The sequence below is a fragment of the Pseudophryne corroboree genome, chromosome 9, assembly GCF_028390025.1.
Source record: "Pseudophryne corroboree isolate aPseCor3 chromosome 9, aPseCor3.hap2, whole genome shotgun sequence".
Lineage (NCBI taxonomy): Eukaryota > Metazoa > Chordata > Amphibia > Anura > Myobatrachidae > Pseudophryne > Pseudophryne corroboree.
In genome coordinates, this window is record NC_086452.1 from 427043798 (window position 1) to 427069714 (window position 25917).

The 25917-nt window shown below is 48.4% G+C and overlaps 1 protein-coding gene across 5 annotated transcripts in view; it reads right to left on the bottom strand.

Moving 5' to 3' along the window:
* Positions 1-7686: 7686 nt before the first annotated feature.
* OGG1 (8-oxoguanine DNA glycosylase) overlaps positions 7687-25917 on the bottom strand; it is a 56958-nt gene continuing 38727 nt past the window's right edge. For all 5 annotated transcript variants that reach the window (XM_063940988.1, XM_063940984.1, XM_063940986.1 and 2 more), the window contains one exon: positions 7687-8293. In XM_063940988.1, the coding sequence (XP_063797058.1) occupies positions 8189-8293 (105 nt within the window). In that variant the 3' untranslated portion in view covers positions 7687-8188. The remainder of the gene's footprint in view (positions 8294-25917) is intronic.

The window sequence follows — 25917 nt, forward strand, 5'->3', positions numbered from 1 at the left end:
TCGACACTGGAGTCAGAGTCCGTGTCGGTATCCGTATCTGCCATCTGGGTAAATGAACGCTTTTGTGACCCTGAGGGGGCCTGTACCTGGGATAAAGCGTCCTCCATGGATTTTCTCCACGTTTGTGTCTGAGAATCAGATTTATCTAGCCTCTTAGACAATAATGCCACATTTGCATTCAATGTACTCAACATATTCACCCAATCAGCAGTCGGCGGTGCCGACAGAGTCACTCCCAAATCCTTCTCTGCACCCCCCAGTAACTTCCTCCGGGGAGGAGCACTCAGCCACAAACATGTCGACACACTGTACCGACACACACACTCTCACACTGGCAATAGGGGACAGATCCACAGGGAAGCCTGTTAGAGAGAACACAGAGGGAGTATACCAGCTCACACCCCAGCGCCCATATACTACTGAAAAAATAATATATGATCCCTGTGCTGTTCAAATATCACCAATTTACTGTGCCCCCCCCCCCCCCCCCCCTTTTGCTCCCTGTACTTGATAAGGAGAGTGGAGGTCCGGGCCAGCGTCTCTGCAGTGTCTGAGAAGAGAGAAAATGGCGCTGGTAAGCTGTGAGGGCTAAGCCACACCCCCTTCCGGCGCGCTGTAGTCCCGCTCAATTTTAAATATTTATACTGGCGGAGGTCTTATATTTAGTGCCTAGGCACTTAAAATATGCTCTTTGCCAGTGTTAAAAACCTCAGTAACTGCTGCCCAGGGCGCCCCCCCTGCGCCCAGCACCCTGCGAGTGCCGTTGGTGTATGTGTGGGAGCCTCTGGGCGCAGTGCGACCGCCGCGCTGTACCTCCATTACCGAAGTCTTCTGCCGTCACTGAAGTCTTCTTTCTTCTGAATACTCACCCGGCTTCTTTCTTCTGGCTTCTGTGAGGGGGGTGACGGCGCGGCTCCGTGAACAAGCAGCTAGGCGCACCAAGTGATCGAACCCTCTGGAGCTAATGGTGTCCAGTAGCCTAAGAAGCAGAGCCCTTGAACTAAGAAAAAGTAGGTCTGACTTCTCTCCCCTCAGTCCCACGAAGCAGAGAGCCTGTAGCCAGCAGGTCTCCCTGAAAATAAAAAACCTAACAAAAGTCTTTTCAGAGAAAACTCAGGAGAGCTCCCCTAGTGAGTGTCCAGTCTCTCTAGGCACAGAATCTAACGGAGGTCTGGAGGAGGGGCATAGAGGGAGGAGCCAGTTCACACCCATTCAAAGTCTTATAGTGTGCCCATGTCTCCTGCGGATCCCATCTATACCCCATGGTCCTTTTGGAGTCCCCAGCATCCTCTAGGACGTAAGAGAAAATAAGAATTTACTCACCGGTAATTCTATTTCTCGTAGTCCGTAGTGGATGCTGGGAACTCCGTAAGGACCATGGGAATAGACGGGCTCCGCAGGAGACTGGGCACTCTTTAAAGAAAGATAAGGTACTATATCTGGTGTGCACTGGCTCCTCCCTCTATGCCCCTCCTCCAGACCTCAGTTAGGGAAACTGTGCCCGGAAGAGCTGACAGTACTAGGAAAGGATTTGGAATCCAGGGTAAGACTCATACCAGCCACACCAATCACACCGTACAACTCGTAATAATTATACCCAGTTAACAGTATGAATAACAACTGAGCCTCACTGAACAGATGGCTCAGAACAATAACCCTTTAGTTAGGCAATAACTATATACAAGTATTGCAGACAATCCGCACTTGGGATGGGCGCCCAGCATCCACTATGGACTACGAGAAATAGAATTACCGGTGAGTAAATTCTTATTTTCTCTGATGTCCTAGTGGATGCTGGGAACTCCGTAAGGACCATGGGGATTATACCAAAGCTACCAAACGGGCGGGAGAGTGCGGATGACTCTGCAGCACCGAATGAGCAAACTCAAGGTCCTCCCCAGCCAGGGTATCAAACTTGTAGAATTTTGCAAACGTGTTTGATCCCGACCAGGTAGCAGCTCGGCAAAGTTGTAAAGCCGAGACCCCTCGGGCAGCCGCCCAAGAAGAGCCCACCTTCCTCGTGGAATGGGCCGGTACTGATTTAGCATGCGGCAGTCCAGCCGCAGAATGTGCAAGTTGAATCGTGGAGCAGATCCAGCGAGCAATAGTCTGCTTAGAAGCAGGAGCACCCAGCTTGTTGGGTGCATGCAGGATAAACAGCGAGTCAGTTTTTCTGACTCTAGCCGTCCTGGAAACATAGATTTTCAGGGCCCGGACTACGTCCAGCAACTTGGAGGCCTCCAAGTCCCGAGTAGCCGCAGGCACCACAATAGGTTGGTTCATATGAAACGCTGATACCACCTTAGGGAGGAATTGGGGACGCGTCCTCAATTCTGCTCTGTCCATATGGAAGATCAGATAGGGGCTTTTACAGGACAAAGCCGCCAATTCTGACACCCGCCTAGCCGAAGCCAAGGCCAAAAGCATGACCACTTTCCACGTGAGATATTTTAATTCCACGGTCTGAAGTGGCTCAAACCAATGTGATTTTAGGAAATCCAACACAACGTTGAGATCCCAAGGTGCCACCGGGGGCACAAAAGGGGGCTGAATGTGCAGCACCCCCTTAACAAACGTCTAAACTTCAGGCAGTGAAGCCAGTTCTTTTTGAAAGAAAATAGACAGGGCCGAAATCTGGACTTTAATGGAACCCAATTTTAGGCCCATAGTCACTCCTGACTGTAGGAAGTGCAGAAAACGACCCAGCTGAAATTCTTCTGTGGGGGCCTTCATAGCCTCACACCAAGCAACATATTTTCGCCATATGCGGTGATAATGCTTTGCTGTCACATCTTTCCTAGCTTTTATCAGCGTAGGAATGACTTCAACCGGAATGCCCTTTTCCATCAGGATCCGGCGTTCAACCGCCATGCCGTCAAACGCAGCCGCGGTAAGTCTTGGAACAGACAGGGCCCCTGCTGTAGCAGGTCCTGTCTGAGAGGCAGAGGCCAAGGGTCCTCTGAGATCATTTCTTGCAGTTCCGGGTACCAAGTCCTTCTTGGCCAATCCGGAACGATGAGTCTTATTATCCTCAGCACCTTTGGTATGAGAGGAAGAGGAGGGAACACATAAACCGACTGGTACACCCACAGTGTCACTAGAGCGTCCACAGCTATTGCCTGAGGGTCCCTTGACCTGGCGCAATATCTTTTTAGCTTTTTGTTTAGGCGGGACGCCATCATGTCCACCTGTGGCCTTTCCCAATGGTTTACAATCAGTTGGAAGACTTCTGGATGAAGTCCCCACTCTCCCGGGTGGAGGTCGTGCCTGCTGAGGAAGTCTGCTTCCCAGTTGTCCACTCCCGGAATGAACACTGCTGACAGTGCTATCACGTGATTTTCCGCCCATCGGAGAATCCTTGTGGCTTCTGCCATCGCCATCCTGCTTCTTGTGCCGCCCTGTCGGTTTACATGGGCGACCGCCGTGATGTTGTCTGACTGAATCAGCACCGGCTGGTTTTGAAGCAGGGGTCTTGCCTGACTTAGGGCATTGTAAATGGCCCTTAGTTCCAGAATATTTATGTGTAGGGAAGCCTCCTGACTCGACCATTGTCCTTGGAAGTTTCTTCCCTGAGTGACTGCCCCCCAACCTCGGAGGCTTGCATCCGTGGTCACCAGGACCCAGTCCTGTATGCCAAATCTGCGGCCCTCTAGAAGATAAGCACTCTGCAGCCACCACAGCAGAGACACCCTGGCCCTCGGGGACAGGGTGATCAGCCGATGCATCTGAAGATGCGATCCGGACCACTTGTCTAACAGATCCCACTGAAAGATCCTTGCATGGAACCTGCCGAATGGAATTGCCTCGTAAGAAGCTACCATCTTTCCCAGGACTCGCGTGCAGTGATGCACCGACACCTGTTTTGGTTTCAGGAGGTCTCTGACCAGAGATGACAACTCCTTGGCCTTCTCCTCTAGGAGAAACACCTTCTTCTGTTCTGTGTCCAGAATCATACCCAGGAACAGCAGACGCGTCGTAGGAACCAGCTGCGACTTTGGAATATTCAGAATCCAGCCGTGCTGTTGTAGCACTTCCTGAGATAGTGCTACTCCGACCAACAACTGCTCCCTGGACCTCGCCTTTATAAGGAGATTGTCCAAGTATGGGATAATTATAACTCCCTTCTTTCGAAGGAGTATCATCATTTCGGCCATTACTTTGGTAAATACCCTCGGTGCCGTGGACAGACCAAACGGCAACGTCTGGAATTGGTAATGGCAGTCTTGTACCACAAAACGGAGGTACACCTGGTGAGGTGGGTAAATGGGGACATGCAGGTAAGCATCCTTGATGTCCAGTGATACCATGTAATCCCCTTCTTCCAGGCTTGCAATAACCGCCCTGAGCGATTCCATTTTGAACTTGAACCTCCTTATATAAGTGTGCAAGGATTTCAAATTTAGAATGGGTCTCACCGAACCATCTGGTTTCGGTACCACAAACATTGTGGAATAGTAACCCTGTCCCTGTTGAAGGAGGGGAACTTTTATTATCACCTGCTGGAGGTACAGCTTGTGAATTGCCGCCAGCACTACCTCCCTGTCCGGGGGAGTGGCTGGCAAGGCTGATTTGAGGTAACGGCGAGGGGGAGACGTCTCGAATTCCAGCTTGTATCCCTGAGATACCACTTGTAGAACCCAGGGATCCACCTGTGAGCGAACCCACCGGTCGCTGAAGTTCCGGAGACGGGCCCCCACCGCACCTGGCTCCACCAGTGGAGCCCCAGCGTCATGCTGTGGATTTAGTGGAAGCAGGGGAGGATTTTTGTTCTTGGGAACTGGCTGTATGGTGCAGCTTTTTCCCTCTACCCCTGCCTCTGGACAGAAAGGACGCGCCTTTAACCCGCTTGCCTTTCTGGGGCCGAAAGGACTGTACCTGATAATACGGTGCTTTCTTAGGCTGTGAGGGAACCTGAGGTAAAAATGTCGACTTCCCAGCTGTTGCTGTGGAAACGAGGTCCGAGAGACAATCCTCAAACAATTCCTCACCCTTGTAAGGCAAAACCTCCATGTGCCTTTTAGAATCCGCATCACCTGTCCACTGCCGAATCCATAATACTCTCCTGGCAGAGATGGACATTGCATTTATTCTAGATGCCAGCCGGCAAATATCCCTCTGTGCATCTCTCATAGATAAGACTACGTCTTTAATATGCTCTATGGTTAGCAATATAGTGTCCCTGTCAAGGGAATCAATGTTATCAGACAGGGAATCAGACCACGCTGCTGCAGCACTGCACATCCATGCTGAAGCAATAGCAGGTCTCAGTATAGTACCTGAGTGTGTATATACAGACTTCAGGATAGCCTCCTGCTTTCTATCCGCAGGCTCCTTTAAGGCGGCCGTATCCTGAGACGGCAGCGCCACCTTTTTTGACAAGCGTGTGAGCGCTTTATCCACCCTCGGGGATGTCTCCCAGTGTAACCTGTCCTCTGGCGGGAAAGGGTACGCCATCAGTAACTTTTTAGAAATCACTAGTTTCTTATCGGGGGAAGCCCACGCTTCTTCACACACTTCATTCAACTCATCTGATGGGGGAAAAACCACTGGTTGCTTTTTCTCCCCAAACATAATACCCTTTTTAGTGGTACCTGGGTTAATGTCAGAAATGTGCAACACATTTTTTATTGCCGTAATCATGCAACGGATGCCCCTTGTGGATTGTGTCTCATCCTCGTCGACACTGGAGTCAGACTCCGTGTCGACATCTGTGTCTGCCATCTGAGGTAGCGGGCGTTTTTGAGCCCCTGATGGCCTTTGAGACGCCTGTGCAGGCACTGGCTGAGAAGCCGGCGTCCCACAGCTGTTACGTCATCCAGCCTTTTATGTAAGGAGTTGACACTGTCGGTTAATACCTTCCACATATCCATCCACTCTGGTGTCGACCCTGCAGGGTGTGACATCACATTTATCGGCACCTGCTCCGCCTCCACATAAGCCTCCTCATCAAACATGTCGACACAGCCGTACCGACACACCGCACACACACAGGGAATGCTCTGACTGAGGACAGGACCCCACAAAGTCCTTCGGGGAGACAGAGAGAGAGTATGCCAGCACACACCACAGCGCTATATAAACAGGGATTTACACTATTACAGAAAGTGATTTTCCCTATAGCAGCTATACAATACAGTTTTGCGCCTAAATTTAGTGCCCCCCCTCTCTTTTTTACCCTTTGAGCCTGGAAACTGCAGGGGAGAGCCTGGGGAGCTGTCTTCCAGCGGAGCTGTGAAGAGGAAATGGAGCCAGTGTGCTGAGGGAGATAGCCCCGCCCCTTTTTCGGCGGGCTTCTCCCGCTCTTTTATTAATATTATGGCAGGGGATTTTTACACATATATAGTTTATTAGACTATATTATGTGTTGTTTTGCCAATTTAAGGTACTCTAATTGCAGCCCAGGGCGCCCCCCCCCCCAGCGCCCTGCACCCATCAGTGACCGGAGTATGTGGTGTGCATAGGGAGCAATGGCGCACAGCTGCAGTGCTGTGCGCTACCTTAATGAAGACCGGAGTCTTCAGCCGCCGATTTCCAGGATGTTCTTCTTGCTTCTGGCTCTGCAAGGGGGACGGCGGCGCGGCTCCGGGACCGGACGACCAAGGCTGGGCCTGTGTTCGATCCCTCTGGAGCTAATGGTGTCCAGTAGCCTAGAAGCCCAAGCTAGTTGCAAGCAGGTAGGTTCGCTTCACTCCCCTAAGTCCCTCGTAGCAGTGAGTCTGTTGCCAGCAGATCTCACTGAAAACAAAAAACCTAATAAATACTTTCTTTACTAGAGGCTCAGGAGAGCCCCTAGTGTGCAACCAGCTCGAGCCGGGCACAGATTCTAACTGAGGTCTGGAGGAGGGGCATAGAGGGAGGAGCCAGTGCACACCAGATATAGTACCTAATCTTTCTTTAAAGAGTGCCCAGTCTCCTGCGGAGCCCGTCTATTCCCATGGTCCTTACGGAGTTCCCAGCATCCACTAGGACGTCAGAGAAATAAAGGATAATAATAATTTCATACCCAACCCCCTGGTACTGTAGTATTCCTTTTCCATGTGTCTAATCTTGTGAATACTATTTAATTGCCGTAATTCAGCATTTATAAAGAGTTTTACAAATTCTAGGTACCCTAACCCGGCAGGCATAGACACATTCTCCAGTTTTGTTCCCCTCAGAGGTCTACGGTCAATCTTATTTATGTCTGCTAATTCTCCATAATGTGGAAGCCACTGACAGGCGCAGGCCCGATGTCACTTGGTGCAAAGATAGATGGGCACCAACCTCGGCCCCCCAATATACATAGCTTGTACAGAGAGTTATATTCTAGTATACACATAACCACACTTGCCTGCTCACCTGTAGCGAGTTGCGCCATGGCTCTGCCGCTGCTGCTGCTGCTAGGGCATTTTGCAGCAGGGGAAGAGACCGTGATAAAGCAACAAATCACCCGCACTTGGATCTGCCAAACAGGCAACCATTCATTTATCCCAATCAATTATTTTAGGGTAGATTGTTTTTAAGGACTGAAATAGGTCTATAGAAAGTGTATTCCGCATCCAAGTGAATCTATCTGTAACAAGTCCGGGCTTGCAGAAGTAGATTTATATTGCCTGCATCGGACAAACAAAACTGCTGCCAAAAGTGACTATTGGATATAAATTACTGGCGCAGGTAACAGGTACGGTAATAAAGGATGTGCTCACATTTGTTGACTTTTTCTTTTATTAACAAACATAAAAGACACACGGGGGAGAGATGTACTAAGCTATGTGTCCTCAACCTGCGGCCCACCAGCTGCTGTGGAACTACACATCCCAGCATACCCTGCCCCAGTTTTAGCATGCCTTAATAGCAAAACTGTGGCAGGGCATGCTGGGATATGTAGTTCCACAGCAGCTGGAGGGTCGCAGGTTGAAGACCCATGCACTAAGCCTTGGAAAGTGATAAAGTTAAGAGAGATAAAATACCAGCCAATCAGCTCCTAACTGTCATGTTACAGGCACTGCTTGAAAAATAACAGGAGCTGATTGGTTGGTACTTTCTCTCTCTCCCCCTTTAGCACTCTCCAAGGCTTAGTACATCTGCCCCAATGATACCCCTATGACACCAACAGGAATACAATAAGCTGATAAACCTTATAATAAGACAATATATAATTCATCATCAGGCTTGCATGAAAAAAAAAAAAATGAATAAACCCTCACGATCAGCTTTCCTCTTTCATTTTCTTTTTAGATTTTGTCTTTGGTTTGGGAAGTTTCGGGGTTTCTTCTGAACTCTGGAATTTCTTAAGGTCAGCACAGAATAAGACCTGGGAATTAGGAGAAAGTAAGTTTACTGTGCAAACTTTACAAGTTTATTACTCAAAAAAAAGTCTGAAAAGAATGCATTAAAAGGTTATATTTTATTAATGTTACATTTTATACAGCAAGGTTGTTATTTCAAACAACTGACCATTTCAATTATCTTTATTAACAATTATTTATATAGCACCAGCGTAGCCTGCGGTATTGCTTTGAAGTTCCCGACGGTTAAGTTGATGCCAGCAGTAACAACAGCGACACCTGCTGGTTATAACTATGTATTATGCATGTTAATTCTCACATCTACCTTGTTATAATAATAATTATAATAATAATTTTTGTTATATAGCGCTCTTTTTCCAATAGGACTCAAGGCGCTTAAGAGATACATAGCATAATATAGTCCAGAAACAATGTAGTACAGAACAGCTTTTCATAAAATACAGAAGCATGAAGATACTAAAAGGGACATTATGGAAATGCTTGAGTAAACAGGAAAGTCTTGAGTCTACTTTTGAAGGATTCTATAGTTGGGGCCTCTCGCACTGTGCGGGGAAGTGAGTTCCATAGAGTCGGAGCCGCATGACTAAAAGCTCGACCCCCAGATGAATTACGGGAGATTCTAGATACTGCTAAAAGTCCTTCATCTACAGATCGCAGTAAGCGAGTGGGGCACTATGGGGTCAGAAGCTGCTTCAGGTACCTTGGGCCTTGGTCATGTAGTGCTTTGAAACTCAGTAAGCCAATCTTGAAGATGATTCGCCATCTTACAGGCAGCCAGTGAAGGGAATAGAGGATGGGTGTTATGTGGCTAGAACGGGGCTGGTCAGTTAACAGCCTGGCATCTGTGCTTTGCACCAGCTGTAAGCGGTGCAATTCTTTTGCTGGGAGACCAAGGTAGAGGGCATTACAGTAGTCTAATCGAGATGATACAAATGCATGTACGATTTTTGGCAGATCATCGGAGGGAATTAAGTGCTTGATTCTGGCTATGTTCCTCAGGTGAAAGAATGAGGATTTGATTGTGGCTGATATCTGATGTTTAAGTGTCAAGCCACCATCCAGGACAACGCCAAGATTCCGCACACAATCAGTGGTCTGTAATTCTGATTCCCCAAGTGTAATTCCAGTTGGTTGGCTATGCTGCAGTCTTGTCCTTTGATATTGCGGTCCCATCATAAGGACCTGGGCAATTCCAAAGTAGCGGCTAACTCTCAGATACAATGTTTGTGATAACCATCTGGATTGCTTCAAATTTAAAATGCACATAAAGAAGCAAAATGTTACCACAATTGTATCTACCACTGGTGAATAAAAAATAGGATTTTAATTACCTACTGGTAAATCCTTTTCTTGTAGTCTGTAGAGGATACTGGGAATCCATTTAGTACTCAGTAGTGAACCCCCTGAAGAAGAGGAACACTGTGCCTTACATGAAACATACTCTTTGCCTGACATACTGTGACAGCGCACACACACACACACACACACACACACACACACACACACACACACACACACACACACACACACACACACACACACACACACACACACACACACACACACACACACACACACACACACACACAGAGGAAAAGGTTAAATCCACAATTAACCCACAAAGAGCCCTTCCAGGGAGACACAGAGAGGGTATGGAACCAACACACGGCACCCTTATCGCTAATGCCAAGCTTAGCCGGGTCGAAGACTAAGGGGGTAATTCCAAGTTGATCGCAGCAGGAAATTTTTTAGCAGTTGGACAAAACCATGTGCACTGCAGGGGGGGCAGATATAACATTTGCAGAGAGAGTTAGATTTGGGTGGGTTATTTTGTTTCTATGCAGGGTAAATACTGGCTGCTTTATTTTTACACTGTAATTTAGATTGCAGATTGAACACACCCCACCCAAATCTAACTTTCTCTGCACATGTTACATCTGCCCCCCCCTGCAGTGCACATGGTTTTGCCCAACTGCTAACAAATTTGATGCTGCGATCAACTCAGAATTACCCCCTAAGTACCTAGATTAGGGACTCAGTACACTGATAATCGCTCCCCCCCTGCTATGATACCCTGGTACTGCTGAGGTAATCTGGAGTCTCTCCGGAGGAGGTGCGTGTCCCTGTCAGTCAGCGTCTGTGTCCACTGCAGAGGGAAAATGGCGCTGGTAAGCTGCTGGATCCGCTCATAGTGAAGCCCAGCCCCTTCAATGGTCTTCCCGCTCTCTTTTTATACTGGCTGAGGTAATTATGTGCCTAAATTGGAGTCAGCCCCCTTTTAAGTCTGTAAATCCAGTCTGGGTACTGTGTACACTACAGTGTACTGAGACTCAGTTCGCCCCATATAGAAGCAGTGCGTCTCCATACTCTTATGCCGCCATAATGGCCGGCGACCCGTTAACCGGGACGCCGGCTTAGTACTCACCACTCTTCTTTCTTCTGGCTCTGTTAGGGTTGGCGGCGTACTGCGGGAATGTACGCTCGCCGCGGTGGGGCTTGCGAATAGTTCCCTCAATAGCTAGTGTCCTGTCAACGGGGAACGGGACCATTAATCCTTCAAGAGGTTGGGTCGTTCCCCCCCTAAGTCACACGAAGCAGGCAGGCTGGTGCCATCCAGTCCTGCCTGAAAACAACAAACAGATAAAATAAATGCAGAAAACTCTTCAGGAGCTTCCGGCGACGTGACCGGCTCCTCCGGGCACATTTTCTAGACTAAACTCATGGGACTAAATGGATTCCCAGTATCCCCAAGGACGTAAGAGAAAATAGGATTTTGGTACCTGCCGGTAAATCCTTTTCTCGTAGTCCGTAGAGGATGCTGGGGTCCACATTAGTACCATGGTTTATAGACGGGTCCACCAGGAGCCATTGGCACTTTAAGAGTTTGAGAGTGTGGGCTGGCTCCTCCCTCTATGCCCCTCCTACCAGACTCAGTCTAGAAACTGTGCCCGAGGAGATGACATACTTCAAGAGAAGGACGTAACACAGATAGTGGTGAGATTCATACCAGCTCACACATACAAGGCACGTCAAGACAACTAGCTTGAACTATTCAGCAACAGCTGAAACATTACTTACCAAGTAACAATGCAGTACTCAACTAAAACAAAGTTGTACTGAACCAAATAACAACAGCAGGAAATGAAGTGCTGGGCGGGTGCCCAGCATCCTCTACGGACTACGAGAAAAGGATTTACCGGTAGGTACCAAAATCCTATTTTCTCTTACGTCCTAGAGGATGCTGGGGTCCACATTAGTACCATGGGGATGTACCAAAGCTCCCAGAACGGGAGGGAGAGCGCGGAGGCTCCTGCAGAACTGATTGACTGAACTTCAGATCATCAGAGGCCAAAGTATGCAAACTTGTTCAATCCAGACCAATTTGCAGCTCGGCAAAGTTGCACTGCCAAGACACCCCGGGCAGCCGCCCAGGAAGAACCCACCTTACGAGTAGAGTGGGCCTTAACAGATTTTGGACACGGCAGTCCTGCTGTAGAATAAGCGTGCTTGATAGTTAACCTAATCCGGCGAGAAATAGTCTGCTTAGTAGCAGGACACCCAATTTTCTTGGGATCATATAGGACAAACAGAGAGTCCGACTTCCTGTGACAAGAAGTTCTCTTCACATAAATCTTCAAAGCCCTCACGACATCCAAGGACTTTGAAGTAATTAGGGAGTCAGTAGCCACTGGCATCACAAAAGGTTGGTTGATATGAAATGCCGACACAACCTTTGGAAGAAACTGCTGACGAGTCTGGAGCTCCGCTCTATCTTCATGGAAGATCAAGTAAGGGCTTTTGCATGATAAAGCCCCCAGCTCGGAAACACGTCTAGCAGAAGCTAAGGCCAACAAAGTGACCGCCTTCCATGTAAGAAATTTGAGCTCCACCTCCTGAAGAGGCTCAAACCAATCCGACTGGAGGAACTGCAACACCACGTAAAGGTCCCATGGCGCCGTAGGCAGTACAAAGGGAGGTTGGATATGCAGAACCCCCTTCAAAAAGGTCTGAACCTCAGGGAGGGCAGCCAATTGCTTCTGAAAGAAAATGGATAGGGCTGAAATCTGGACCTTCACAGATCCCAACCTCAGACCCATATCCACTCCTGCTTGCAGGAAGAGGAGGAAACTTCCCAGTTGAAATTCCACCGCAGGAAATTTCTTGAACTCACACCAAGAAACATATTTCTTCCAAATACGATGGTAATGTTTTGACGTTACCCCTTTCCTAGCCTGTATGAGGGTAGGAGTAACTTTCTTCGGAATACCTTTCCGAGCAAGAATCAGGCGCTCAACTTCCATGCCGTCAAACGTAGCCGCAGTAAGTCTTGTTAGGCGAACGGCCCCTGCTGCAGCAGGTCCTCCCGAAGAGAAAGAGGCCTCGGCTCTTCTTGCAGTAGATTCAGAAGGTCCGCGTACCAAGCCCTTCTTGGCCAATCTGGGGCAATGAGGATCGCCTGAACCCTTGTTCCCCTTATGAGCTTTAGGATTCTTGGGATGAGTAGGAGTGGTGGAAACACGTACACTGACTGAAACACCCACGGAGACACCAGGTGTCCACTGCCACTGCCTGTGGGTCCCTCGACCCGGAACAATAACGCCGAAGCTTCTTGTTGAGACGAGAGGCCATCATGTCTATTTGGGGCAATCCCAAAGATCTGTAATTTCCTTGAAAACCTCCGGATGGAGTCCCCACTCTCCTGGATGGAAATCGTGTCTACTGAGGAAGTCTGCTTCCCAGTTGTCTACTCCCGGAATGAAGATGGCTGACAGCGCCAACACGTGTTTTTCTGTCCAGAGGAGTATTCTTGTCACCTCTGACATTGCCGCTCTGCTCTTTGTTCCGCCCTGTCGGTTTATGTAAGTCACTGTTGTTACATTGGGGGTAATTCTGAGTTGATCGCAGCAGGAAATTTTTTAGCAGTTGGGCAAAACCATGTGCACTGCAGGGGAGGCAGATATAACATGTGCAGAGAGAGAGAGAGAGATTTGGGTGTGGTGAGTTAAATCTGCAATCTAAATTGCAGTGTAAAAATAAAGCAGCCAGTATTTACCCTGCACAGAAACAAAATAACCCACCCAAATCTAACTCTCTCTGCAAATGTTATATCTGCCCCACCTGCAGTGCACATGGTTTTGCCCAACTGCTAAAAAATTTCCTGCTGCGATCAACTTGGAATTACCCCCATTGTCCGAATGCACTTGGATGGCCCGATTTCTCAGAAGAGGGGCCGCCTGAAGAAGACTGTTGTAGACGGCTCTTAGTTCCAAGATGTTGATGGGCAGGCCGGCTTCCAGGCTTGACCACCGTCCTTGGAAGGTTGCTCCTTGAGTGACTGCTCCCCAGCCCCGGAGGCTCGCATCCGTTGTTAACAAGACCTAGTCCTGAATCCCGAACCTGCGGCCTTCTAGGAGGTGAGGTAATTGGAGCCACCAGAGGAGAGAAATCCTTGCCCTTGGCGACAGACAAATTATCTGATGCATGTGGAGGTGAGATCCCAACCACTTGTCCAGGAGATCCAGTTGAAAGGGCCGAGCATGGAACATCCAGTACTGGAGAGCCTCGTAGGAGGCCACCATCTTTCCCAATAGGCGAATGCATTGATGAACCGACACCTGGGGTGGCTTCAAGACATCCCGGACCATGGATTGAATCACCAACGCCTTGTCCCGCGGAAGAAACACCCGCTGCACTTCCGTATCCAAGATCATTCCCAGAAATGACAATCTTGGGTTGGTTCCAAATGTGACTTTGGAAAATTCCGAATCCACCCGTGACTCTGGAGCAGTCGCGTTGTGAGAACAATGGACTGCAGCAGCTTCTCCTTGGACGATGCCTTTATCAGGAGATCGTCCAGATAAGGAATGATGTTCACACCCTGCTTGTGGAGTAGCATCATCATTTCCGCCATCACCTTGGTAAACACCCTCGGTGCTGTGGAGAGGCCGAATGGCAGGGCCTGGAACTGAAAATGACAGTCCAGCAATGCGAAGCGGAGATAAGCCTGATGCGGCAGCCAAATCGGAAAATGTGAAGGTACGCATCCTTGATATCCAGTGATACCAGGAATTCCCCCTCTTCCAGACCTGATATCACCACCATGAGAGACTCCATCTTGAACTTGAACTCCTATAGAAAGAGGTTCAACGATTTTAGGTTCAGAATGGGCCTGACCGAACCATCCGGTTTCGGTACCACGAAAAGGTTCGAATAGTAACCCTTCGTCAGCATGTGGAGGTGGTACCGGCACAATGACTTGTGCCTCCACCAGCTTTTGGACAGCGTTTTGAAGCACTGTGCTGTCCTCCAACAGAGTTGGTAAGCCCAACTTGAAAAAACGATGAGGAGGAAGACTTTGAAATTTCAGCCTGTATCCCTGAGACACAATATCTACTACCCAGGGATCCAGGCCGGACAATACCCAGACATGACAGAACTGTCTGAGTCTCGCTCCCACAGGCCCCACCTCCGGGCCGTCCCGTCCACCGTCATGCGGAGGACTTTGAGGTACTTGAAGCAGGCTTTTGTTCCTGGGAACCTGCAGTGACAAGTTTCTTGGACTTAACCTTACCTCCCCTAAAGAAGGTATTGGATGATCTGGCCTTTCTGATCTTGTTCAGCCGAAGGGACTGCTGCACAGCTGAGGAGAAGGATTTCTTCGGAGCAGGTGCTGCTGAGGGAAGATACGGAGACTTACCCGCTGTAGTGGTAGATATCCACGCGTCTAGAGCTTCCCCAAAGAGAGCCTGACCTGAATAGGGTAGCGACTCCACACTTCTTCTGGATTCCGCGTCGGCCGACCACTGGCGAAGCCACAGTCCCCAACGGGCTGAAACAGACATGGAAGAAATTCCCGCAGCCATGGAACCCAGGTCATGGATTCTACCATAAAACCTGCAGAATCATGAATGTTGCGTAAATACAATGCAACGTCATCCCTATCCATCGTATCCAAATCCTCCATTAAGGTAGCCGACCACTTCACTATAGCCTTTGCAATCCATGCACTAGCAATAGTAGGACGTAATATGGCCCCCGAAGCAGTGTACATTGATTTCAGTGTATTATTGTATTATTATTATCTGCTGGCTCCTTTAAGACGGTAGATCCCGGTACAGGTAAAACCACCTTTTTTGAGAGTCTGGATACAGATGCATCAACAATCGGCGGGTTTTCCCACTTTTTCCTATCCTCCTTAGGGAAAGGAAAAGCTACCAGAATCCTCTTAGGGATCTGAAACTTCTTTTCAGGGTTCACCCAGGCCTTTTCAAATATAGCATTCAGCTCCTTTGACGCAGGGAAGGTTAGCGAGGATTTCTTGTTCTCAATGAAAAAAGCCTCCTCAACCTGCTCAGGTGTGGTGTCATTAACATTTAACACATCCCTAATAGCCTCTATCAACAATTGCACCCCCCTTGCATGAGATGTGGACCCCCGCAACACATCCCCATCACCGTCTGTAGTGTCAGAATCGGTATCCGTGTCGTCTTGTGTTACCTGCACAAGCGCACGTTTGTGGGGGTATGTAGTGGGGTGACCCGAGGTAACAGACAAGGGCCATACAGCCATAGAGGACTGCAATACCTGGGTTGCAGATTCATTACTGGCAACCCTGTCAGAAATCTGAGAAATCCAAGTCTTGATAGAGGAAAACCACTCTGGTTCCCTTGCTGGAATCTGTGCTAAACCAGTGCTAGCCTGACTACATGGAATGGGATCATCCTGGGAGGATAAATCATCTGCAGCGTATGACACTGTATCCCTGGACATTGCTACAGGTGACCACCAAACACACCACACACATACAGGTGGGGGTAAGACAGAGTTTCCGACCCAAGAATGGCAAGAGAGAGACAGAGATTGGAGCCAACCCACACCAGCGCTTTTAGCAAGGAGAAAACCCCTTGTCAGCGCTGACTGTGTTCCTTAATAGGACACACAGTCAATATATCAGCCTCCCCTCCCTTCTACAACCCCCTGGTACCGTAATACAGTAAGCTGGAGCTGCCTTGGAGGAACCAGTATCTTCCTTTCAGCCTCTGCATGCAGGAAAATGGCGCTGGAACGCTGCAGGGTCTGCTCTGAGGAGAAGCTCCGCCCCCTTCATGGCGCTGTCTTCCCGCACTTCTGATGTTTAAACTGGCCTGAGGAGTTTTGCTGGCTGAGATCCCTGGACCCCGACAGGCTTGCTGACCAGTGTGTGGGGTCAGCGCTGGCCCAGGGTGCCTCTCACAGCGCCGCACTGTGTGCCTCTGGTACCGTCCAGAAGCGCGGTTAATACCGCGCTCCATCCCCATTTGTCACCATCTTCACACCGGCCCCCCGCTTGCTAGGGGGGTCGGTGACTAACTCACCACTTACTTCAGCTCTGTAAGGGGTTGGCCGCATGCTGCTGGGGCGGGCGGTTCCCCTGTGGCGGAGACCGATCAGACCCTTCTGGAGCTCAGTGTCCAGTCAGTGGAGTCAGTGGCTCAGACCCCGCAGGGCGGACACTGCTCCCCGCATTAGTCCCACGCTGCAGAGAGGCTGTTGCCAGCAGCCTCCCTGTAAAATAATAAACTCTAAACTAAACTTTTTTAGGAAAGCTCAGGAGAGCTCCCCTAGCTGTGACCGGCTCCTCCGGGCACATTTTCTAAACTGAGTCTGGTAGGAGGAGCATAGAGGGAGGAGCCAGCCCACACTCTCAAACTCTTAAAGTGCCAATGGCTCCTGGTGGACCCGTCTATACCCCATGGTACTAATGTGGACCCCAGCATCCTCTAGGACGAAAGAGAAATATGAAGTGTGAACAAGCCTCACCATTGTTGTCTGCTGTAAATAAATACATTGTTTAAATGTAACGGATGTAACCGGGATAGGACATGGTAATTTCTGACATAAAATACATGTCTGATTTCTCTGAAACTACAACAGATATTTATTCTATACTTTTTTACAATAAAGCATAAACCACACCGATTGTTTTAGTACAATTTTCAGGAAAGTCATTCTTATTACCTTGACAATATTTAATGGAATGTATGTGTAACAGACGTAACCCGAAAATCGTCACAGACGTAAACATCAAATACATTAATCAGGAAATGAAAAAAAACCCCAGGATTTTAATACCTACCGGTAAATCCTTTTCTCCTAGTCCGTAGAGGATGCTGGGGTCCACTTCAGTACCATGGGGTATAGACGGTTCCGCAGGAGCCATGGGCACTTTAAGACTTTTTCAGAGTGTGAACTGGCTCCTCCCTCTATGCCCCTCCTCCAGACCTCAGTATAAGAACTGTGCCCAGGGAGACGGACATTTTGAGAAAAGGATTTACTTTTAAGTTAATGGTGAGATTCATACCAGCTCACATTTCAACCATGCCGCACACATGGCATTCAACCAAACACATGCCAACACGCATGAACATTACAGCAACCGTGCTGAAAACATTTTTAACAAATTAACAACTGCAGGTAAAGTACGCACTGGGTAAAGTACGCACTGTAGAGGTTCAAACCAATCCGATTGAAGGAACTGCAACACCACGTTAAGATCCCATGGTGCCACAGGAGGCACAAATGGAGGTTGGATGTGCAGAACCCCTTTCACGAATGTCTGAACTTCTGGAAGGGAGGCCAATTGTTTCTGAAAGAAAATGGACAAGGCCGAAATCTGTACCTTGATTGAACCCAATCGTAGGCCCGCATCCACACCGCCTAGAGAAAATGGAGAAAACGTCCTAACTGAAACTCTTCCGTTGGAGCCTTCTTGGTTTCACACCAAGACACATATTTTCTCCAAATACGGTGGTAATGTTTAGACGTTACTCCCTTCCTGGCCTGAATGAGAGTGGGAATGACTTCTTTGGGAATACCCTTTTGGGCTAGGATCCGGCGCTCAACAGCCATGCCGTCAAACGTAGCCGCGGTAAGTCTTGATACACGCACGGCCCCTGCTGCAGCAGGTCCTCGTGAAGAGGAAGAGGCCGAGGATCTTCTATGAGCAACTCCTGAAGATCTGGATACCAAGCCCTCCTTGGTCAGTCTGGGACAATGAGGATCGCTCAAACGCCTGTTCTTCTTATGAGCTTGAGAACTTTCGGAATGAGTGGAAGTGGAGGGAAGACATATACCGACCGAAACACCCACTGGGTCACTAGTGCATCCAGTGCTATTGCTTGAGGGTCTCTCGACCTGGAACAATATCTATGAAGCTTCTTGTTGAGACGAGATGCCATCAGGTCTACTTGAGGAACTCCCCAAAGACCTGTCACCTCTGCGAAAACTTCTTGGTGGAGGCCCCATTTTCCTGGATGGAGATCGTGTCTGCTGAGGAAGTCTGCTTCCCAGTTGTCCACTCCTGGAATGAAAATTGCAGACAGAGCTCTTGCATGTCTTTCTGCCCAGAGGAGGATCTTTGACATCTCTGCCATTGCCGCTCTGCTTTTCGTTCCGCCCTGACGGTTTATGTACGCGACTGCTGTTACATTGTCCGACTGGATCTGTACGGGTTGATGTTGAAGAAGATGCACCGCTTGTAGAAGGCCATTGTAAATGGCTCTCAACTCCAGAATGTTTATGTGGAGACAAGTTTCTTGAATTGACCATCTTCCTTGGAAGCTCTTCCCCTGTGTGTGTGACTGCTCCCTAGCCTCGGAGACTTGCATCCGTGGTCACCAGGATCCAGTCCTGAATCCCGAACCCGTGTCCCTCTAGGAGGTGAGAACTGTGTAGCCACCACAGGAGCGAAATTCTGGCTTTGGATGACAGGATTATCCTCTGATGCATGTGTAGATGGGATCCGGACCACTTGTCCAATAGGTCCCACTGGAATACTCTGGCATGGAATCGGCCAAACTGTATGGCCTCGTAGGCCGCTACCATCTTTCCCAACAACCGAATGCATTGATGAATCGACACTCTTGTTGGTTTTAGAATTTGTTTGACCATTCTCTGGATTTCCAGAGCCTTTTCTACTGGAAGAAATACCCTCTGTACTTCTGTGTCCAGTATCATCCCCAGAAAGGATAATCTTGTCGTCGGTCCAATTGTGACTTTGGAAAATTTAAGATCCAACCGTGATGTTGAAGTACTGTCAGGGAGAGTGCAATGTTCTGCACCAACCTTTCCATGGACCTCGCCTTTATCAGGAGATTGTCAAGGTAAGGAATTATATTGACTCCTTGCTGTCGAAGGAGGACCATCATCTCCGCCGTCACCTTGGTGAACACCCTCGGTGCCGTGGAGAGTCAGAATGGCAACGTCTGAAATTGGTAATGACAATCCTGCACTGCGAATCTCAGATAAGCTTGATGCGGAGGATAAATGGGAACATGTAAGTAGGCATCTTTTATGTCCACTGACACCATGAATTCCCCCTCCTCCAGACTGGAAATCACTGCACTCGGAGATTCCATCTTGAACTTGAACTTTTGCAGGTAGAGATTCAGATCTTTCAGGTTTAGAATCGGTCTGACCGAGCTGTCCGGCTTCGGAACTACAAATAGGCTTGAGTAAAACTCTTCTCCTTGTTGTAACAAGGGAACCAGGACAATGAATTGATCCTGACATAATTTTTGTATTGCTGCTGCTACCACTTCCCTGTCCGGGATAGAAGCTGGTAAGGTCGATTTGAAAAATCGGCATGGGGGAATGTCTTGAAACTCCAGTTTGTACCCTTGGGACACTATTTGTACGACCCACGGGTCCAGGCCAGATTGAACCCAGAAGTGACTGAAGAGTTTCAAAGGTGCCCCCACCTGAGCGGACTCCCGCAAGGGAGCCCCAGCGTCATGCTGAAGATTTGGCAGAAGCAGAGGTTGATTTCTGCTCCTGTGATCCTGGAGACACTGTGGACTTTTTTCCTTTTCCCCTTCCTCTACCCGCAAAGAAAGGGGAACCTTTACCCTTTTTGTATTTATTGGGCCGAAAGGACTGCATCTGAGAGTGATGTATCTTTTTCGCCGGTGCAGGAGCATAAGGCAAGAATGTCGACTTACCCGCGGTAGCCGCAGAAACTAAAGCATTCAGCCCATCTCCAAACAAGGCCTCACCTTTGTACGGGAGAGCCTCCATATTCCTTTTGGAATCTGCGTCAGCATTCCATTGGCGAATCCACAACGCCCTCCGTGCTGAGATTCCCATGGTAGCGGCTCTTGATCCCAAGAGACCAATATCTTTCATGGCTTCTAGCATATACGCAGCAGCGTCTTTGATATGACCCAACGTTAGGAGTATCTCGTCTCTATCTATTGTGTCAATGTCTGATGACAAGTTTTCTGACCACTTCTCAATAGCATTACTAACCCACGCACAGGCAATGGTAGGCCTGAGTAATAACCCATTGGCCACATAAATAGAATTCAATGTAGTCTCCAACTTGCGGTCTGCCGGCTCCTTAAGTGAAGCCGTCCCAGGCGCAGGGAGAATCACCTTTTTTGTTAACCTCGACAGGGCACTGTCTTAAACAGGGGGTGACTCCCACCATTTCCTGTCCTCTGCAGGGAAAGGATAAGCTGCCTGAATTCTTTTGGGAATCTAACATTTCTTTTCAGGGTTTGCCCAGACTCCCTCAAAGAGACTGTTCAGTTCATGAGATGGAGTAGGGCCCTCTTCCCTCATGTGCGTATCCTTTTCTTACTTTAATAATCCTGAACTGCCCAAATCACGCAGTTTTTGGCCACCTGGAACTTATCTCTATGTCATTTACTGGTGTAGTTATGCTTAGTTACCCTGTACTTGTCCTATATTGTCTTCAACTGTAAGTCACTGTTTTCCTGTTTTGATTATGTGCCTATGTACTCTGTAATTGGGCGCTGCGGAACCCTTGTGGCGCCATAAAAATAAAGGATAATAATAATAATAATAATTAATTTTCTTTTCTTTATAAAAGTAAGCCTTCTCCTGTGGTAAAGGAAGGGGCTCCGTAACTTCTAAGACCTCCTTTATAGCAACAATCATGTATTGAATGTTTTTCGCTAATTTTGGATCTATTCCCCTGGAATCACTAGTGTTGACTTAGGAATCAAAGTCCGTGTCGGTATCAGTTTGTACTACTTGTGCAAATTACCTTTTATGTGACCCAGAGGGGTCCCCTGTGGATGAAAAAGCAGAACTATTAAAAATCACATCTTCCACGGATTTTCTCCAGGTTTCTGCATGAGACTCAGACTGACTCAGACTTATCCAATCTCTTACTGATATGATTCACACCATCACGTAATTCTTTCACCCATTCAGGCTCGTGGTGTGCCGGCAGCGCCACCACATTACAACTCTGTGTCCCTAAAATAGCTCCCTCAGGGGAAGAGTTCCCTGCCTCAGACATGTCACACATGTGCACAATCACACCACACACACTGGGGCTTATAGGGGACAGACCCACAGTAAAATCTGTCAGAAGGACACAGAAAGGGACTTGCCAGTTCACAACTCAGCGCCAATGATTAAACTCCCTGTGTCATGTAAAATGTCCACAGAGACCTTTAAAGCTTTTATAATGACAAATAATCTAATTTAGCACCAATTTACACTCTGCCCCCCCCCTTATTTGCACCCTGATACTTGATTCAGAAGTGGAGGAGGACCAGCGTTTCTTCCCCTGTAGCTTGCTTGGAGAAAATGGCGCTGAGCAGTGTGCTGGCTGACTGAGGAGGAAGCCCCGCCCCCTGTAATGGCGCGTTTCCCCTCAGAATTCATCACAAAATTTTTTGTACTGGCAGGGGGTGTAGGACTGTGCCACGGCATTATATGCTACCTTTTGCCAGTTTAAGAGTAGGTTTCATGCTGCCCAGGGCGCCCCCCCCCCCGCGCGCCCTGCACCCTGCTGTGCACTGTGTTATGGATAGCATGCTCGCGCAGAGTTCCCGTCCACTGCGCGGTACCTTGAGCCGTCACGATGACCGGAGGGCCCTCTTGCAGATCTCCAATAATATTACTCACCAGTCTTCTGACTTCTGGATCTGTTAGGGGGGTGACGGCGTGCTGTGGGAGTGAGCACATAGCCGCAGCTAGTGTTCAGTACCCTTCAGGAGCTAATGGTGTTCTGTCAGCAAGAAGTAGAGCCATGAAACTATTCAGGAAGTTGGTTCCTACTTCTTCCCCCTAAATCCCACGAAGCAGGGAGACTGTTGCCAGCAGTCTCCCTGAAAATAAAAAAACCTAACAAAGTCTTTTAGTAGAACTCAGTAGAGCTCCACTAGAGTGTGACCAGTCTGCCTGGGCAAATTTTCTAAACTGAGGTCTGGAGGAGGGGCATAGAGGGAGGAGCCAGTTCACACTCTGAAAAAGTCTTAAAGTGCCCATGGCTCCTGCAGAACCGTCTATACTCCATGGTACTGAAGTGGACCCCAGCATCCTCTAGGACGTATGAGAAAGGCCCCTTGCATTAACGGGTACAGGGCCATTTACCTTTCTAACAATGTTTTCAGATTTGTACCATATCTCATTATCTTTGTTTTAACTGTTTCATTAACATAAAACCACATGAAACACTGATTATCATCAACATATAATTTCTGACAGTACAGGTCCTCAGCTTTTCTTATAAACTACAATAATCCAGATTTCTTACCTTTGTTTTCATAAAACAGCAATAAATAATCAGTGGTCACAATCAGTGTCTGCCTAATGCCTGGCAGCCATTACTGAAATAAGACAAAACGGCAGCATGTCATGTGACATACTGTTACCAGCCCATTTTTAAACTACTATAGACTATGACTGATGCATAGGGAAATTAATTTTCTGAATATTCCTGAATATTTTTTTTTCATGACCCTTCTCCACTTTTGGTTGGAATTGCCCACCTTTGTTTTATCCGGGTTCAGACGCAGCCAACTGGCACTCATCCACTCCTGGCGCTCAGCTAGACAGCCATTTAGGTATGTTATTGGGTTATCAGTTATACTGTTTTAAATACATTTATTGATGCTATATGTGGTATTTTCTTACACTAATATCATCAAAACTGATCCATTCACTACTTCTAGGATGCCCTGGATAATAAGAATTTACTTACCGATAATTCTATTTCTCGGAGTCCGTAGTGGATGCTGGGGTTCCTGAAAGGACCATGGGGAATAGCGGCTCCGCAGGAGACAGGGCACAAAAGTAAAGCTTTTACAGGTCAGGTGGTGTGTACTGGCTCCTCCCCCTATGACCCTCCTCCAGACTCCAGTTAGGTACTGTGCCCGGACGAGCGTACACAATAAGGGAGGATTTTGAATCCCGGGTAAAACTCATACCAGCCACACCAATCACACCGTACAACTTGTGATCTAAACCCAGTTAACAGTATGATAACAGAGGAGCCTCTGAAAGATGGCTTCCTAAACAATAACCCGAATTAGTTAACAATAACTATGTACAAGTATTGCAGATAATCCGCACTTGGGATGGGCGCCCAGCATCCACTACGGACTCCGAGAAATAGAATTATCGGTAAGTAAATTCTTATTTTCTCTATCGTCCTAAGTGGATGCTGGGGTTCCTGAAAGGACCATGGGGATTATACCAAAGCTCCCAAACGGGCGGGAGAGTGCGGATGACTCTGCAGCACCGAATGAGAGAACTCCAGGTCCTCCTTTGCCAGGGTATCAAATTTGTAAAAATTTACAAACGTGTTCTCCCCTGACCACGTAGCTGCTCGGCAGAGTTGTAATGCCGAGACCCCTCGGGCAGCCGCCCAAGATGAGCCCACCTTCCTTGCGGAATGGGCCTTAACAGATTTAGGCTGTGGCAGGCCTGCCACAGAATGTACAAGTTGAATTTTGTTACAAATCCAACGAGCAATCGACTGCTTAGAAGCAGGTGCACCCAACTTGTTGGGTGCATACAGTATAAACAGCGAGTCAGATTTTCTGACTCCAGCCGTCCTTTAAATGTATATTTTTAAGGCTCTGACAACGTCCAACAACTTGGAGTCCTTCAAGTCGTCTGTAGCCGCAGGCACTACAATAGGCTGGTTCAGGTGAAACGCTGATACCACCTTAGGGAGAAAATGCGGACGCGTCCGCAGCTCTGCCCTATGTCGAATGGAAAATTAAATAAGGGCTTTTATAAAACAAAGCCGCCAGTTCAGATACTCTCCCGGCCGAAGCCAGGGCCAGTAACATAGTCACTTTCCATGTGAGATATTTCAAATCCACATTCTTTAGTGGTTCAAACCAATTGGATTTGAGGAAATCTAAAACTACATTTAGATCCCACGGTGCCACCTTAGGCACCACAGGAGGCTGTATATGCAGTACTCCTTTGATAAAAATCTGGACCTCAGGGACTGAGGCCAATTCTTTTTGGAAGAATATTGATAGGGCCGAAATTTGAACCTTAATAGATCCCAATTTGAGACCCATAGACAATCCTGATTGCAGGAAATGTAGGAAAACGACCCAGTTGAAATTCCTCCATCGGAGCACTCCGCTGCTCGCACCACGCAACATATTTTCGCCAAATACGGCGATAATGCTTCGCGGTGACTTCCTTCCTTGCCTTTATCAAGGTAGGAATGACTTCTTCTGGAATGCCTTTTCCTTTTAGGATCTGGCATTCAAACGCCATGCCGTCAAACGCAGCCGCGGTAAGTCTTGAAAAAGACAAGGACCCTGCTGAAGCAGGTCCCTTCTCAGAAGTAGAGGCCACGGATCGTCCGTGACCATCTCTTGAAGTTCCGGGTACCAAGTCCTTCTTGGCCAATCCGGAGCCACTAGTCTTACTCCTCTTTGCCGTATACTCCTCAATACCTTTGGTATGAGAGGCAGAGGAGGAAACACATATACCGACTGGTACACCCAAGGTGTTACCAGCGCGTCCACAGCTATTGCCTGCGGATCTCTTGACCTGGCGCAATACCTGTCCAGTGTTTTGTTGAGGCGAGACGCCATCATGTCCACCATTGGTTTTACCCAACGGTTTAATAGCATGTGGAAAACTTCTGGATGAAGTCTCCACTCTCCCGGGTGAAGGTCGTGTCTGCTGAGGAAGTCTGCTTCCCAGTTGTCCACGCCCGGGATGAATACTGCTGACAGTGCTATCACGTGATTCTCCGCCCAGCGAAGGATCCTGGCAGCTTCTGCCATTGCCCTCCTGCTTCTTGTGCCGCCCTGTCTGTTTACATGGGCGACTGCCGTGATGTTGTCCGACTGGATCAACACCGGTCTTCCTTGAAGCAGAGGTTCCGCCTGGCTTAGAGCATTGTAGATTGCTCTTAGTTCCAGAATGCTTATGTGAAGAGACTTTTTCAGGCTCGACCACACTCCCTGGAAATTTCTTCCCTGTGTGACTGCTCCCCAGCCTCTCAGGCTGGCATCCGTGGTCACCAGGATCCAATCCTGCATGCCGAATCTGCGGCCCTCCAATAGATGAGCCTCCTGCAACCACCACAGAAGGGATACCCTTGTCCTCGGCGACAGGGTTATCCGCAGGTGCATCTGAAGATGCGACCCTGACCATTTTTCCAACAGATCCCTTTGCATGGAATCTGCCGAAAGGGATTGCTTCGTAAGAAGCTACCATTTTTTCCCAGGACTCTTGTGCATTGATGTACAGACACCTTTCCTGGTTTTAGGAGGTTCCTGACCAGGTCAGATAACTCCTTGGCTTTTTCTTCGGGAAGAAAAACCTTTTTCTGAACTGTGTCCAGAATCATCCC